This window comes from Oncorhynchus clarkii, chromosome 19 (assembly GCF_045791955.1).
Source record: "Oncorhynchus clarkii lewisi isolate Uvic-CL-2024 chromosome 19, UVic_Ocla_1.0, whole genome shotgun sequence".
Lineage (NCBI taxonomy): Eukaryota > Metazoa > Chordata > Actinopteri > Salmoniformes > Salmonidae > Oncorhynchus > Oncorhynchus clarkii.
Genome location: NC_092165.1, coordinates 17,262,514 through 17,280,033, shown reverse-complemented (window position 1 = coordinate 17,280,033; position 17,520 = coordinate 17,262,514). Strand labels below are relative to the sequence as shown.

The 17,520-nt window shown below is 47.6% G+C and overlaps 1 protein-coding gene across 4 annotated transcripts in view; it reads left to right on the top strand.

The window, feature by feature from the left end:
* Window positions 1-16,192, top strand: part of LOC139374880 (sorbin and SH3 domain-containing protein 2-like) — an 86,414-nt gene extending 70,222 nt beyond the window's left edge. The window contains exons 18-29 of one of the 4 annotated variants that reach the window (XM_071116067.1): window positions 764-2,602; window positions 4,433-4,515; window positions 4,966-5,063; window positions 5,945-6,059; window positions 6,508-6,636; window positions 6,813-7,013; window positions 8,271-9,221; window positions 9,559-10,260; window positions 10,886-10,984; window positions 11,330-11,367; window positions 12,149-12,255; window positions 13,773-16,081. In XM_071116067.1, the coding sequence (XP_070972168.1) occupies window positions 764-2,602; window positions 4,433-4,515; window positions 4,966-5,063; window positions 5,945-6,059; window positions 6,508-6,636; window positions 6,813-7,013; window positions 8,271-9,221; window positions 9,559-10,260; window positions 10,886-10,984; window positions 11,330-11,367; window positions 12,149-12,255; window positions 13,773-13,834 (4,424 nt within the window). In that variant the 3' untranslated portion in view covers window positions 13,835-16,081. Of the gene's footprint in view, window positions 1-763; window positions 2,603-4,432; window positions 4,516-4,965; window positions 5,064-5,944; window positions 6,060-6,507; window positions 6,637-6,812; window positions 7,014-8,270; window positions 9,517-9,558; window positions 10,261-10,885; window positions 10,985-11,329; window positions 11,368-12,148; window positions 12,256-13,772 lie in introns of those variants that run through there. The other 3 variants (XM_071116068.1, XM_071116070.1, XM_071116069.1) reach the window with 3 other exon arrangements.
* Window positions 16,193-17,520: the final 1,328 nt, after the last annotated feature.

The following is a 17,520-nucleotide window of genomic DNA, read 5'->3' as shown; positions in this document are numbered from 1 at the left end:
CGGTCGTACATCTGTTTCTGTTGCATATACACTGTTCAAAACATTAAGAACACCTTCCTAATATTGAGATGCAGCCCCCTTTTGTCCTCAGAAAAGCCTCAATTCGTCGGAGGAATGGACTCTACGAGATGACGAAAAGTGTTCCACAGGGATGCTGGCCCATGTTGACTCCAATGCTCCCCACAGTTGTGTCAAGTTGTCTGGATGTCTTCTAGGAGGTGGGACCATTCTTGATACGCACGGGAAACTGTTGAGTGTGAAAACCCCAGCAGCGTTGCAGTGTCTTGCCCCTCTGAATGGCACACGTACACAATCCATGTCTCAAGGCTTAAAAATCCTTCTTTAACCGGTCTGCTCCCCTTCATCAACACTGATTGAAGTGGATTTAATTAACAAGGGACCTCAATAAGGGATCATAGCTTTCACCTGGATCAGTCATAGAAAGAGCAGGTGTTCTTAATGTTTTGTGCACTGTATCGTGAAAAGGATGTGAGATGTGTAATTGTAAATCTCTCCGTCTCTCTCTCCACCATTGCGCTCTGTGATTGGCACAATGGAACTGATGTTCAAGTGCTCCGTTTTAGCTTCTCTCTCGTTCTCACCCCCCTCTCCACCATTGCATGATGAAGGCTACAGTATGTTCAAGTGCTCTGTTATGGCATCCATTTCGCCCTCTCTCTATTTCTTTATCTCTGTTCCTCTCACTCTCTTCCTCTCTTTTCCTCTCTACCACGCTGCTCTGGTTTATGGGATCGTCTGAAAGGTGGGGACGCGTGCGACATGACCTGCTCCCCCCGTTTGAGCTCTTCCCCGGGCCCGTACCTCCGCTCCCCTCTCTCCCCCGTGCCCTCCAACCTCGCCCACCGTCGCGACGTCGACGGTGCCAACCCGGGGCCCGCCTCCTCGCCCCTCAAGCGCGTCACCTGCTTCAAGAATGGCTGGCAGACGCGGCGGCAGGACGGCGAGACATGGAGCAGCGCCGAAGACGCGCCGCCCGCAAAGCTGAGGTCGCGTAGCTGTGACAACCTGCTCAACGACGGGCACCAGGGCGGCACCGGCGGGCACAAGGCTACCCGTTCGGAGAGCGCCGGGTCACTGGTATTCGACAACCCGTTGCGGCAAACCGCATCGTCCTCTACCCGCTCCTTGCCTCGCCCGCACCGGCGACGTGCCCACGACGCGCCAGGCTTCCTGAAGCTCTACCGCAAGATGCACCACATCGACCGCGCCCAGCTGCTGCCCTCTGACGTCATCCGCTCGGTCCGTGTCCGCATCCTGGAGCTGGAGCGCCAGCCGCACCTCTTCCCCCGAAAACTCTCCCCCTGGGGGCCGTCGTGGGGCCTGGAGGTCCCTCGCGATACGGTGCCAACGCGCATCTCCACATACGAGCAACTCATCCAGAAGTCCAAGTCAATGCCCGATTTGGGAGATAGCGAGGTCCCGTCTGGCGCAACCACGCCCGGCGGGTCATCGTCCCGCGCCAGTAGTAGCGGGGGAGGAGGCGGCGGGGGCAGGGAGACACCCGGGTACCCCAAACGGCGTTTCTCCATTGAGTCTCTGCTAGAGGAGGACATTAACAATGGGAACGGGACGTCCCATCACGCTCACCAGGAGGCGAGGAGCCCGCCCGAGGGTCAACCCCGCCTCGCCCTGGACCCCCACAATTTCCCCGACCCCCTCGTATATCGACGGGCCGCTGTCCCGGGGGTTGAGTACTCTGAGTCGGAGCAGGATGCAGCCGCCTCGGACCTCAGTGACTTTGTCCAAGTCGAAGGATCCTCCTCCTGCAGCGAGAGCGACTTCGACCACTGCTCGCTCACCTCGTCAGTCGAGAGCTTCTACGGCCCCTCCTCCCACCACCACCACAGCCACCGCCACAGCCACAGCCACCACAACCCTAGTCATCAGTCTCTCGGTCAGGGTCAGGGCTACCAGCACCGTCACCTCATCAGCTCGTGTAAAGGACACTGCCCGGCCTCCAACACCCGCTTCACCACCATGCTGCGCCACGAGCGGGAGCGGGCCCGCCAGGAGCTCCGGCAGAAACCCCCCCAGGCACAGCAAACCAGACACGGGGGAAGGGGAGGGAGCGGAGGGGACCACCATGCTCTACCCCCCTCGTCCCAAGCAGCCCAAACCCAGCAGGGGATGTCCAAGCTGGCCTTCCTCGTCAGTCCTGTGCCTTTCCGGAGGAAAAAGGGTGATTCTCCACCCACTTCGAGGAGGAGTAGTGGAGGTCGAAGTACCAGGCCCAAGTCTAAAGAAGCCATCTATGAAGCTTTGGATGCGGCCTTGAGGGATATCTACGAACACATCCAAGCGGAGCGAGGCCGGAGCGGCGCTAGGCAACCAGACGATAGCATCCTCCGGAGGCTACTGGCTGAGATCCTCCCGGATGTGCCCGAGAGGAGCTCCTCGTTACGGGGGCAGAGGGGGAGCCGCAAGGGGGGTCCCTCCTCGGGCTCCTCGTACCCCGACGGGAGTCCAGCGGTGTACGGCTCGTCGCCGCGGCTACAGACGCCGCTAAGTGCCTGTTACAGTCGTCATACCGACGCCTCCAATAATGACACCTATGGAGAGGAGCCAGGCAACGGCAATGCAGGTGGAGCATACATACATACACGCATACATACATACATACATGCATACATACATACACACAGTACACACATACATACATACACACAGTACACACATACATACATACACACAGTACACACATACATACATACACACATACATATACACACATACATACATACACACACACACACACACACACACAGTACACACATACATACACACACACACACACACACACACACACATACATACAGTACACACAGTACATACACACAGTACACACACACATACATACATACATACATACATACATACATACATACATACACACACACACACACATACATACACACACCAGCCCTTAGTCCCTCTCCCTCCTCAACTCCCCCAGTACTGCCTGCCTGTGACCACCTCCCTCCTACCAGTCACTGTGCTCCAGCAAGGGGCCAATGAACAGAGCTGAGGTTAAAGAAGCCCTGTTCCTATTGGCTCATCCTCAAGATACCCAGGGACCGCATGCTTCCTCTTCATTCCCTTATATGGTTAAATGATGTTGTTGTTGACTGTATTTGGTCCCCTATCATTTTGAGACGCATCATCCATCCATGACTAGGTTTAGTTGTGTTATTGCTGGCGCAGATCTCTTTTTGCTACTTGATTCTCAGTTGTTGTTTTTGCTGTATCGTTTCCCTCCCCTCTATGTGCCTTGTTATGTTGAACCACTTGTATTTATGATGTTGTGGATGGTTTATCAATTGGATTGATGTATTTTTGAAATGTACCGTGAGCTCAAAGTATTGGGACAGTGACACCATTTCAGCTGTTTTTGACTCTGTGGGCTCCGGCACTTTGGCTTTTAAATGACACAATGACTCGCGGGTTAATCCTTAAGAGTCACCCGTGCGTCAGTCGAAGTAACATAATAAAATAAATTGTTTCGGTTTCAGCTGGAGATACTGCGCGGACTGCATCTCAATCCGCCGCGTCCTCTGACAGTATGTCGGCCTTCCACGTCTGCCGTGGAAGGTGGCTGAGCTACAGCCGTGTTCGTCAGACCATGAGACATCCCGATATGGCCGATTTTTATCAATTGGATAATTATATTTTTGGAATGTCCAGCGATTTTTATTTAATTTATTTATTTATTTATTTTCATTTTTGCTCATTTGTCCCTGTCCCAATACTTTTGGAGCTCACTGTATGTGCTTGCTGGTTGAAATGACTTATCCTTCTGTTCTCTTCTGTTCAAATGTTCTGTTCCGGTTCTGTGACGTGCATGCTTTTCCTTTCAATCATACTGTCCTACGCTATCCAAACCATGCGTTTTCCCCCGAAATGGAAATAAAATGCATTTTAATTCATTCATTATTTGATTTAGTCATTTTCCTGCCCGACACTCATTCCCTGGATGACGTCACTACCCTGAATGATGTCACTACCCTGAATGATGTCATCGCCCATTACGTATACCAACGTGGTTTGCTCAGGGAGGCCGCAACGCTGCAGAACGCTAAGACACAGAATACATTGAGTAGAACAGACGTTCCGCTTTTAATCGTGGAGAATAGACAATCGTGTCAGCTCTGTAATGTTGCATGTCCACCTGCAGCGTTCTGAGTCCTCCCATGGGAGATGTAACGAATAGAGCCAACATGATGTTCTGCATAAAAGACGATCGTGTCAGTTTCTGCACAATGCATTTCTATCTGAGCATGCTGTAACGGTTTCGCCCTTCTGAACGTGCCTCCCGGCGCCACTGTGCATGTGTCGTCCCATCGCCATGGTAACACTGTTTTGTTGACCCTGATGATAACCCCTGACCCTTGTGCTGTTCCCCCCCCCCTCACAGAGCAGGATGCCTCCAGGGGGTACAGCACAACCACCAGCGACGGGGGAGGGGGGCAGACCAGACGAGCCACCCCGGACAGAGAGGTAGCCAAACCAGAACTTTGATTTTCCAGACTAACTTTGAGGCCCCAATAGCCGAGTGGTGAATGAGACTTGGAAGTATAGCATCGCGACACCTAGCTAAACCAGTACATTCCAGTGTTTCCCATAGATTATTTATTTACCCGTGGTGGGCACATTAAATCTGCAACATTTTCAATTGAATCCACATTCTTTTAGGTGGGGTCCAAAGAGCTAGACACCCCCCCTATTCAATTCTAGGGGAAACACTGGTACTCCTATTTAGAAGATGCGTTTTATTTTGAACAGGCTTCTGTTTTTCTTCTCTACCTAGTTGTTGATTGATTCAATAAGAATCATTTCACTGTCCTGATAAGCTTGACATGTCAATATAATTGTATCATATCTGGTAACACAAGACTGCTCTCTCCCCTTTCTCTATATACCTCCCTCTCTCATCTCTCATCTTCATAGGTCTCCCATAAGCAGATGACCCAACTCATTCTCTTCTCTCTCCTCCATCAGAAACAGCCTGCCAGAGCTATATATGACTTTAAGGCACAGACTGCTAAGTGAGTAGAGTGGCTGAATGCAATTGAAATGCACGTGTGTGGTGAGGAGATGCAGGGTACCTTGGCGTGTGCTGCACTGGTTTGGAAGCATGTAGGCTGGGCACGCGCGGCGCTTGAAACAAGACGGTCATTTTTCTTTGAGGGGGCCAAAGTTAACCGCAGTTATGGGCAGTGACCTCCATATTTGTTTTCTCCAGCCCATTCCAGTGTCTACAAGTGAAAATTGGGATTTATGTTTTTTTGTGTTTTTTTTAAATCAAAAAGATAAATTGGTTTTCTAGGACTCTTCCTCGTATTTAAAAAAAAAATGTTTTTACTATGTCAACGTACAAAATTGCTTGGTTCACATACTGTACTATAGACGCTGGTATGGTGCAGTGGGTAAATAATTGTAGGTTAAAAAGCAGTGACTTGCTTACCTTCACATCTTTAATCATTTCCCTACTTTGAAAAGGCGTGCATGGGCGAGTGTTGCTGCCATTGCTCTTCATACTGAAATGGTGCTTGGCTAGTCTCTTAGACATCCAGCTTGCCTCCCACAATGTTTCCGGCTTAACACGCCTCGACTTTGGGCTCGAGACTAGTTCCTGGCTGGTTAACAATGTCACATTGACGATTCCGTATGACTCAATGCGTGTTCCCTTTATAACACAGTGCTGCCAACACCCGGGTTTTGGGTTTAATTCCTGCGCGGGCCGCATATATAATCAATACATGTCATTGGTTGCCAGTTTACCAGACACGGACCAAGCCCAGTCCTGGACTGAAAAGCAATTTCAATAGAGATCCTTTTGGTTCAGGACTATGCTTCGACTGGGAAACCGGCCCATGGAGACAGGTGTTTTGGGGGTTTAAAAAGCATCTTGCGACCGTTGTTTCAGAGAGCTGACGTTCAAGAAGGGCGACGCGGTCAACATCATCAGACAGATCGACAGCAACTGGTACGAGGGAGAGCACCGCGGACGACTGGGCATCTTCCCCATCTCCTACATAGAGGTAGAGCACATTGAGTGTGTGTGGGGTAAAAGAGAAGCGGGATACCTAGTCGGTTGCACAACTGAATGCATTCAACTGAAATGTCTTTGGCATTTAACCCCAACCCCTCTGAATCAGTTCCGGAGAGTTGTTGTTGTTGGGGGTTAACAGCCTTGCTCAAGGCAGATTTTTCCACCTTGCGGTCTCTGGGGATTTGAACCAGTGACCTTTCGGTTACTGGCCCAACGCTCTTAACAGCTAGGCTACCTGCCGCCTACCTGTGTGTGTGTGTTTCGGATGATAATGATTATGTTTGTGTGTGTGTTTCAGATGATAATGATTATGTTTGTGTGTGTGTGTGTGTGTGTGTGTGTTATCATCCAGTTTGCAGTTTAATTGATTACTTCTCTGACCTTTGCTTTCCCCCATCGCTTTCTCCAAACACACACACACACACACACACACACAGAAGATGCTGTTGCCAGAGAAACAGCAGCCGATTAGGCCTCCTCCACCAGCACACGTCAAAAAGATTGGGGAGGGGGTGGCCCGTTACAACTTCAACGCTGACACTAACGTGGAACTGTCGCTCCGCAAGGTAAGGAGTGTGTGTGTGTGTGTGCACAAATTTGTGCGTGTTGGTGTGATTTGTGCATGGTTCAATGTGCATATCTGTTCACTGAAGTGTCTTAAATTCCCGTGTTTGCCTGCGTTGATATGCACATATATCTGTGCGTCTGTCCATGTGTGTTCACCTGCGTATACAATCTGCAGGGTGAGCGGGTAGTCTTGCTGAGACAGGTGGACCAGAACTGGTACGAGGGGAAGATCCCAGACACCAACAAGCAGGGCATCTTCCCCGTGGCCTACATAGACATCGTCAAACGCTCGCCATCCAAGAGCCCTGCCCCCTCCCACCACCCAGACCCACACGGGTACCCCAGCAACAGGACACCGGGCTCCACGCCCGCCAAGGTAGGGAGAGAAGAAGAATGATTTTATTGGTCCATAAAAGACTGTAAATGTTGTCTTCTGCTCCAGTATACAATACACACACGTACAAACATTAGGCTGCAGAGGCTGAAGCAGATGGGAGCCACAGTGCAGCGCCCAATGAGCAGGTCACTTGTTACAGTATTTAGTTACCAGTGGAGGCTGGTGAAAGGGAGGGTGGCTCATGGTAATGGCTGGAACAGGTGTTTGATAGGGTTCTGTTCTACCTATTATAATGAGCCCATCCTCTGATTTTCAAAGTTACTCCAGCCACATGTTATCTGGTGCAGGGTGAAGTTGCCCTTTAGATGCTGATCTTGGGTCAGTTTGGCATTTCTCCCACTAATGGTTAAGGTAGGATTGGGGGAGGGGAAGCTGATCCTAGATCTGTAACTAGTGTTAAACACTATTCAGCCACCATTGGGACACGCCTCAGGGGAGGGCCCAAACTGGAGTAAGCCAATTGTGACAGTCTGTCTTGGCAGATTTGAATTCTGTTGTGTTTTTTTATGTCAGTGAGCAACAAGTTGCCGCGCTGTGTACGATGATGTCATATCGCTGAAGCCACCTTTTTAAGTCTTAATCAATCGACACCAAAAAGATACATATAGAAAGCTCTTTTTCCATCAGCAGTTGTCAAAAGGGCTTTAAAGATACCCAGCGTAAAAACCCCAACGAGTAAGCAAGTCTTGTCACTTGCACAGTGTCCTCTTTCTGGACGTTGTGTAAAGCCTCTTTCCTAAGCGCTGTAAATGCGTTAGGGATCCGACTACCTCCCCTTTAAGAAACCTACACATGTACCATGCCGTCTCAAGTAGCTGTCGACATGCTGTGGCTTAAAGAGGAAGTCATGTCCACCCTAAGGGATGGCATTACAATGCTAATTGGGATATTTGAGTGTGGATTTACAGTCCCTCCTTGTCCACAGACTGCTTTCACGGTAAGGAAAAAAATACCGAAATATGTCAAAATATCCGTACTATCCCTTTAACGGAGAGGCTTCACACAAGTGGACCCAGACGCGTGTAGAACATTTTGAGCCTGGTGAAATATGTGTATGTGGTAGAGCATGACATGAGATGGAGAGAGGGTACTGTTGGGTTTGGATGGCAGAGGGACGAGCAGTGTGGGCGAGTTTGTGTGCATCTCCTCTTTCCCTCAGTCCCTCACACCTTCTCCACTCCTGGTGTGTAAGTTTCCTCTTTTATACCCCTTCTCTCTCTCTCCCTCCCTCCGGAGCCATTCGACAGCTCTCCCACCCCCCCTTACCTCCATCACCACCATCCTCCTCGCTCCACGCCCCCCTCCCCCCACACCCCTCCTCCTGTGAAGACCCGCCGTCTGCAGGCCGCCCCCGGCGAGTGGCTCGTCCTCGGCCCCCCCTCCTCCGATAGCCCCGTATCACCCACGCCGTACCCCATCCCCACGAGCCTCCTCCCTTTCCTGGAAGCTCAAGAACGGAGGGCCACCCCTCCCGCACCGCCCAAACGAGGGCTCACCCCTCCCCCCCGAAACGCATCCAGTCGTCTCGCTGCCTCCATCCCGGCTGTCAAGCAGTGGCTGTTTGACTTAGACTCCCCCCCCTCAGTCCCTCCTTTCTCTCCGCCCCCTCCTCCTGACTCCTCCTCTCCCTCCCCCGTGCTCGACTCCTTCCTGGGATACCTCGAAGAGACGGGCCTAAGAGACAGTGAACAGAACGAACCACTGTCCCTAGCAGGCAGAGGGGGATTCTTCTGCGCTGAACCCGAGCCGGCGGACACTCCCGCAGATTTGTTGCCATGGTACAGGCCAAGTGCTCAGCCAGTATCTCTTCAGCAGCAAGTGGAAGATCCCTATGATCAGTTGTTGTCTATGATCCTGGATCAGCCCATGTATGACAAAGACGGGGGGGAGGTTCTCAGGCCGGCCGTGGAACCCCCGCACGTGGCACTGACCAACGAATCACAGAGCAGGGTTAGCCTCGAGACGGAGTTTCATAGGCCCGTGACTGCACAGCCCATGTCCATCACGCAGGACAGCCAATCAAAAAGGGTGAATAGGAGGACGGCGGGTTCTCAGAGGCCGATGACGTTGTACATTGAGGAAGAGGAGGAAGCTATAGGAGGGGAAGAAGAGGAGGAGGAAGAAGAAAGGAACATTGATGTAGACTGTGGTACTATAACTGTCCACAGAGAGGGACTGAAAACAGAGGTAGCGCATGATGTGTGGACCAGGTTTCAGACTAAGTTGAAGCATACGCACATGCTTGCTAACACCTAACCCGAGCCAATTCCAAACAGTTTTACACAATTTGATAATACATTTAAGATGTACTTATTATAATTCATATATGGATATATGGAGGCTTTTCAGTCATGAAATGGAATTGACCCTAAACCCCTGTAGTTTCACATCTTGCCTTTTCTGGCTCATTTTACTTGGTTATGCGGAATAATGCTTCGTTAATGAACCTACATTTTGGAATGGTGATTCAGCTCGAGGTTTGACACTGGGTGTGATTGATGTCACATTTTCCTTCCCTTCCCAGGCTGATGCCCGCTGTCACAGCACTTTGTGCAACCCGGCACAGTTAGAGCCCATCACCCTCCTCCCTCCCCCCGTCTCTCCTCCCTCCTCACCATCCCCCGCTTTTTACTCTGCCTCACAACCAGCTGAAGCCCTGGCTATCTCTTCTTCCTCTCCTACACTGTCCCGTCTTTCTCCCCCTCCCCCAATCCCCCTCTCCTCCTCGCCACAGATTGTGCCACCCTGCTCTCCTCCCCCCACTTCCCTCATCTCTCCCCCTCACCTCTCCTCTCCTTCACCCTCCTCTCCACTTCTCACCTCTCTGCCTCCCACCACCTCACCCCTCCCTACCTCCCGCCCATCCTCTACTCCTCCTCCCCCCACTTCCCTCATCTCTCCCGCTCACCTCTCCTCTCCTTCACCCTCCTCTCCACTTCTCACCTCTCCGCCTCCCACCACCTCACCCCTCCCTACCTCCCGCCCATCCTCTACTCCTCCTCCCCCCACTTCTCACACCCCTCTCGCTTCCTCCCTTTTGGCCTCACATCAACCCATCCCACCCCTGGTCTCCCCTGCTCCCCCCCATCCCTCTCCTCCAACCTCCCCCATCCCTGATGCACAACATGCGCTCCCTTCCTACTCTCCTCCTCCTCCTCTCTCTTCCTCTCCTTCTCCCTCCCCTCCACTCGTACCCTTTCCAGAGCCCAGGTCCCCTAAGATCAAGGTAAAAAAAGACACTACAGGTGCTCATATTGTGTTACAACAACTTATAAGAAACGCTAACTCAAATGAACCCTGACAGACTGTGTGTATGTGTGTGTTGTGCCCTAATACATTTGATTTACTCACCTGTTGGACCAGTGAAGTGTGTGTGTGTGTGTGGCTGTGTGATAACAATGCGTAAATTAGCAGCATGTTGGACGTCTGGTTGCAGATGCCCATATGCTCAGTGTATGCCAGTGTTAATATGAGAGAGTGCCTGTGTGTGTACCCAGGCTAGCTTCTTTTAGATGTATTGTGTGTAGCCTATAAGAGGTGGTATAAATCACCTATGCTGTATAAACGGTGTATGCCTTTGTATGCATGGGAAGACCGCCCTTGCCTAAAGCATGAGTGGCTCAGGAGTTTGCAACCGAAGTGTCTTTGTGTCAAATGACAACGTATTCCCTATAGAATGCACTAACCTTTACCTTTGTAACAAAAAATGGTGCATTATATAGGGAATAGGGTGTCCTTCGGGACAATACCAGTGATTCTCTGTGGTCAAAATGCCTGCTCTTGTTCTTTCTGAAAATGGAGGCTGACGGCCGTCTGTCTTCTTGTTGTTGTCGCATTTCTGGTTCTTTCAGCCTCCCTTTAAGCACGACCTCCTCGCGGTCGACGGTAAACCCCCCCGTAGCCCTGTCGCGACCCGAAGGTCCTGTCTGTCGCCTGTTAGAGGTCGAAGGGTATGGGCGTGACACTAGCAGCTGTGCATTGTGGGGAATGTAGTCTTTGTCCTCTAATAAATACCCTGTTGGCTACCCCTGGATTTCAGTGCATGATATTGTTGGACCACATTGTAGTGCATTTGTTTCTTCGTGGGGGATTGAGCAATGAGATTGGGTGTGTTTTTGTTAAGGAGTGGATACGGGGGTTTATTTGATTCTGTTCTCATCAGAAAGGGGAATGGAGCCAAATGATAAGTGTGACTCTCCAAAGCATTGGATTTATATCACCATATCAACTGTTTGTCACAGTGTACTTATTTCTCTCTCTCGCTCTCTCTCTCTGTCTCTCTATCTCTGTCTCAGAGGTTTGTGCAGGATTCGCTCCATGGTGGAGGAGACCTGTAAGTAACAGTAGAATCTCAAATCAAATCTTCTTTGTCACATACACAGATGTTAATGTGAGTGTAGTGAAATGCTTGTGCTTCTAGTTCCGACAATGCAGTAATAACCAACGAGTAATCTAACCTAACAATTCCACAACTACTACCTTATACACACACAAGTGTAAAGGGATGAATAATATGTACATAAATATATATGAATGAGTGATGGTACAGAACGGCATAGGCAAGATGCAGTAGATGGTATCGAGTACAGTACATACATATGAGATGAGTAATGTAGGGTATGTAAACATGTAAAAGTGGCATAGTTTAAAGTGGCTAGTGATACATGTATCTCAATCATTGACACAACAATATTCTTATCATAGGACTGTAACTATGTGGGTTAATATTTCCATGGTTGTGGCCCCATCGGTCGTTCTAGTAATCATATCTTCAGCAACATCATCTCAGATGTTCTGCGTTACATTTATTTCATTTGGAGTCAGGTATGATCTGTCAGCATAGCCCCCTTATCACTTGTACAATCAGCATTATCATCAACATACATTTGACCTGACACTCTCTTTATTCAGAGCAATTAGGGTTAAGTGCTCAAGGGCACATTTTTTCCACATAGTTGTCTCTGGGATTCGAGCCAGCGACCTTTCGGTTACTGGTCCAATTAACCGCTAGGCTAACTGCCTACATCAACATCACCCATCGATAATGATCTTATCACAAAGCTATAGTGGTGTGGGCCACGTTTCTCACCCAGCCCTGGTTGTGTCCCCCCCAGGTTCCAGGCCCTGTACAACTATCTGCCCCGTAACGAGGACGAGCTGGAGCTGAAGGAGGGGGACATCGTGGATGTCATGGAGAAGTGCGACGACGGCTGGTTTGTCGGTAAGAGAGAAGAATAAATTCTTCACCTTTTCCTCACAGAATTGCAGTACTTGATTGTTAAAAAGCAAAGCTGTTGTCTATTCAGTCATGACAGAAGATCGGAAATAGTTTCAAGGTTATAAGGAGGATCGAAGGGTGCACGCTCTGGTAGGCTGTAGTAGAGGGTTCTTCAACCCTGTCCCTAGAGAGCTACCCTCCTGTAGGTTTTTGCTCCAACCCCAGTCGTGCCTAACCTGATTCATCTCATCAACCAGCTGATTATTAGAATCAGGTGTGCTAGATTAGGATTGGAGTGAACCTAGAGGACAGTAGCTCTGCAGGAACAGGGTTAGAGAGCCCTGCAAGTTAGAAGATTTGCAGCAGTGGATACTGAATCGCATTTATGTTCAACTCTTACCTCACTCTGACCAGTAGGTGGTGCTCGAGTTCCTTGTGTGATCTACTGCCTGTGGCCTGAGTGCAACACACTTCAGCTCCATCCTGAAACAACCGCTAGCCTATAGGCACTTGGGGCGTACATCTAAAAGACTTTGATAAGGATATGAAATGTGGTAATGGTCCCACCTTGCCCTCTGATAGGCAAGCAGGAATTTCTGCCACATTACTTAGCTCTATGCAGTCCTCTCAGATTTACAAATGCCTAGGAGCTATGGGGAAGTGCCTAGGGAGTAGGGGCTAGGGGAAGGGGCTAGGGGAATTCCCTAGGGGCTAGGGGAAGTGTCTAGGGACTAGGGGAAGTGTCTAGGGATTAAGGGCTAGGGGAAGTGCCTAGGGAGTAGGGGCTAGGGGAAGTGTCTAGGGATTAAGGGCTAGGGGAAGTGCCTAGGGAGTAGGGGCTAGGGGAAGGGGCTAGGGGAATTCCCTAGGGGCTAGGGGAAGTGTCTAGGAATTAAGGGCTAGTCGAAGTGCCTAGGGAGTAGGAGTTGTTTCAGAACAGGGCCTTCCTCTCCCACTCTGAAATGTCCACCTAATCCATTTTGACCACCGCCAGATACCAAGCGGTGATATTATCCACTAAAGACTGGTTGCACTGAGAATTAATTTGACCCCTCAATTCTAGGTCCTTGTATTTCCTTCCTTCCTCAAAGTCCAGCCATGTTGCAATGGGATTTTTGGGGGGCCTCTGTGAAATCTTACAATTAGCTCGACGAGATCTTTCATTTCCTGATTTGGATGTTGATTACATTGCAGTCTGGTAGGAATGCTACTAACTACACAGACAGCTTCTGAAAAATAAACTTTAGTTTGAATGTACAGTCTTGGGTTTATTTTAACGGTGCAGGGAGTCATTTGTGTTTTTTGCAATATTTGAATACACAATAGAAGAACCACTGAAATTCTAGAATCAATCACTTCTAGTGGGCTACAGTATGTAAACGGACACCTTTCATTGTTTATTATTATCCTTTATTAAACACATTCTCGCTTACAATTACGACCTATAATGATGTTTTAATGTCACCGTGGATGTCTACATAGTGGAAAATTGGCATCTCTGTTTTTGTGTTTTTAAAAAGGGACTTCCCGACGGAGCAAGCAGTTTGGAACCTTTCCAGGAAACTACGTCAAGAAACTGTAATGATGAATCCGGTCCACCCCCGCACCCTCCTTACTTGGACCCTTCCATCTCTAGCACAACCCATATTGGACACAACCAACCCGGAGTAAAGTTGCCCCCAGACACTGATTTTGGTCAGTTTTGCACTTTCCCCACCAATGGTTAATTAAGGTTAAGATTGGGGGAGGTGGAGCTGACCCTAGGATGACCTCCAAGAAGCCTTGCTCAAGCATGTGCGACAATGTCACAAAAAAATATTTTGTTTTAGCTCTAACTAGCCAACTCTAAAGGAGACTATTCCACTAATTAAACAATTATTTTCTAAAGGATCGAGAAGCTGTAGAAGAAGATCCATACTTTTGAATTCCTTTCACCTCAGATACTGAAGGAAGGGTAGCCAAACAAGATGGCCACCTTTAAATGTTGACATCTGCTTTATTTGATTTATTAGATATATTTTAACCCAGTAATGTAATAACTTGCATTGATAAGTTGATTGTGTAACATTCAGAAAGGTCAAATATGGTAAAGATAGAGTTAGAGATGCCAAGTAAACTGCCACTCAGGATTGCCTTGACTTCAACATGTCAGCCATCTTGGTTTTGGACATGTTTTTTTCCCCTTTTTCCTCAGTGTTAAATCAATAGAGAACCCCCCCCCCCCCCCATAAATGTTATACACCAACACAGGAACACTCACCTATTTCCCCAGTGAAAATGATGATGCATGATACCCAAAAGTGTTGCTGGATACCACGGGATAGGGTAAGATGTGTTTGGAGGCAAATGCATTGATATTGAAAACATATAAATACATTTGCAGAGCCTTCTATTTGCACCGGAAGGCTCTAGATATCTGCCCTCTATGGGCCTACAGTCAATTCCAGTTTCTCATTTTATAGTGTTTGCAAACTCTTATATGGGCGAGTTATTTCAAATGTGGAATCGTCGATATTTTATTTTTTAGCCCTTCTGTTTGAACAATTACAGTACATTTTGTACTTTAGATGGGAAATAATATTTATAGATTTGGGATTTTATTGATCGATGGACTTGGCGAGTTATCCTTATTCTCACTTGAAATGTATGAGTACACTACGGATTTTACAAGTGACAGCTAGATTGGATTGTCGATAGGGCTTTGGGAGTTTGATACCGTTGGAAAAAACATGCAAAAGCAACCCGTTTTCCCACTTTTCTTGTATGTGAAGATATTTATAGTGGGAAAAGCATTGAATATTGATAGGACGTCATTTAGATGTCTCCGTCCATAAATATAACTTTGGATAGAGCAACACAAGTTTCTCAGCTTACTTTGTGTACTTTCTTCTAGTTGAAGTGGCCTAAGGTAAAGTGTGCTTTTGGCTCATTTCAACCATAGCAAAATCCCCTTGCCATGTTTAAGATAACGAGACAATAGCCTACATTTGTTCCCAGTCAAGTCTGACATTTACTTTTGTCAATATACAACAAACCTTCAGGTGTCAATAACACAAGCCTCCTTTTTGAAATGGTGTTATTTTATTCTATGACGAGGTTTTCTTTAAGATCGCTGTTGAATACTGTATTAGGAATGACTTAGCTAATGTTGTCGCCACATTCATTGCCTTTGTCCAAATGGTATGTTTTACTTCACTCTAAATGAATATAATCAGATAAGCGGCGTAATTTGAATTATATAGTTATCTTCCTGGCGTTGTTTTTTTTCTCTAGATCATTCTGACGGCGACCTTTTTACTGTCCGGAATGAATGAAACGATTAGTGTCAATGCAATAGCTTGTTACAATGTATTTGAATAACATTTGTTAGGCATACTTTTTGTGTTCAATGAATGTGATTTTAAGAATTTATTTGGCCTTTTTTTCCCGCGTGTAAATGAGTATGTATTCACATAGGAAGGACACTGGCCGCAGAACAATTGTTTAAGCACCTTAATATGTAATTACTTTATTTTTGGTTTCTGTCTTTGGTTGCTTTTGTTCTCGTTTATTTTTCTCACCATCCCCTTTTCATTCACCCTTCCCTGGGTCGTGTTCATTAGGGACCAAACAGAAGAAAGCTGACTACCTGGACATGTCAAATAAGAAATGCAAATGTTCGTGTTCTGTTGCAAACGTTTCCCGTTGCTATCCCTAATGAACACTACCCTGGCATGTGAGAGCACTGCGTGTCTGTTGGTGCTGTTTTTTTTTTGTACGTCTTTTGTATGGAGCTGTAAATCGATGACATGATCCACTGCTTTATAAACTCTTATTTTCTCACCCACCATCCGTTTGGGTTGCCTTTTCTCTTTTCTCTCACTTTTTCACACCACCTTTTCCTACATCCACCTCAATCGCCCCAAACAGCCATACAGTATGCAAAAAAAAACAAAGAAAATATTTATAGTGGGTTACACTACTTTAAGGTGCTCTTTATGAAAGGTACCTTAGTGTAAAGGTGTACCTTGTAGTGTTACAAGGGATACCCGCTCTGGAGAGCAAAATGGAGTATAAGGGAATGTACGTTACCCGTAATTGAATGAGGATAGAATGTAATGTTTTAAATATTTCTAGTTTGCCTTTGCTACCACTTTCGGGGACTTTAAAGGTTTTGGACTGAAGACGTGGGCTTTTGGAGGATCCCGGCTCACATTGGAGTTGTGTATATTGAATCAGAAAGGGGTGCTACAAGTGCAGATTCTTAGGTTTGTCCGAATGTGAACTCGAGTGGATGCATTGCAATGACATTCTTATTACAAGTCTTTCTACCAGTCTTTCTGCTTTCATTTTTCGATTTCTGGGTACTATATTCCTAATAAATTCTGCCTGATAATTTCTGTATTTTTCCCCTCTTTGGAAAGTCTGGTAACAGGCGGGACTCCTTTTCTCACTGGTGTGACATGGTTATACAGTAGTTATGTTCTGGTGTGGTCCACGTAGGAATGAATGACTGTATGCAATTAAGCTGTATGTATCCACACACAAACAAACAAAAACATTTGCCCCAGGATACTTCAACTGGTGACGATCAGGGAGGATAAAGACAAAGGAGCCCTCTGTTGCTGGGTAAATCTGATAGATTTATTGACGGGACAAACAAACAAAAGGCTTATGTTTTCGGCATAAATCGTCTCCCATCGGAGCCTTTTGTTTACAGCTGGGCTGTAGCGCGTTTGGGTATACCTTTGTTCTATTGGTAAACTGTGTGTATATTCCAGGAAAGGTTCAAGTTCACGCTGCCCCAATATGTTTTGGACTGTATAGTTGGACCAAGACAATTTCAAGTATTCTATGTGAAGTAGGTACGTATTTGGAGACGTGTGTGTGTGTACACTCCTTCTACAGACACGCACCATCCCAGACATCCTTTATTTGTGTAGGAGTCAGCTCCTTCCTAAAACCTGTCCCCATGGCAACTGTACAAACAAACCCGGACTGGTACGTCTTGAGGGAGCTATGTTAGTCATTTCAGGAGATCGACGCCGAAGGGAGAATGAACGACTTTAATGTCATCATAATTGGGCTTGTATTTAAAAAAAAAAAATTAATGGCCCATCCATTGTTTTGATTGGTTTTCTTCCTCCCCATAGACGTTATGAAAACAGACTTTATGTCCAGGTAGACAACTTTATAATAGGTTAGCTTGACTTGCTTCAAAGTTTACTGTGCTGTATGTATAACTTAGACCGTACCCGGGCGCGAACCAGGGACCCTCTGCACACAACA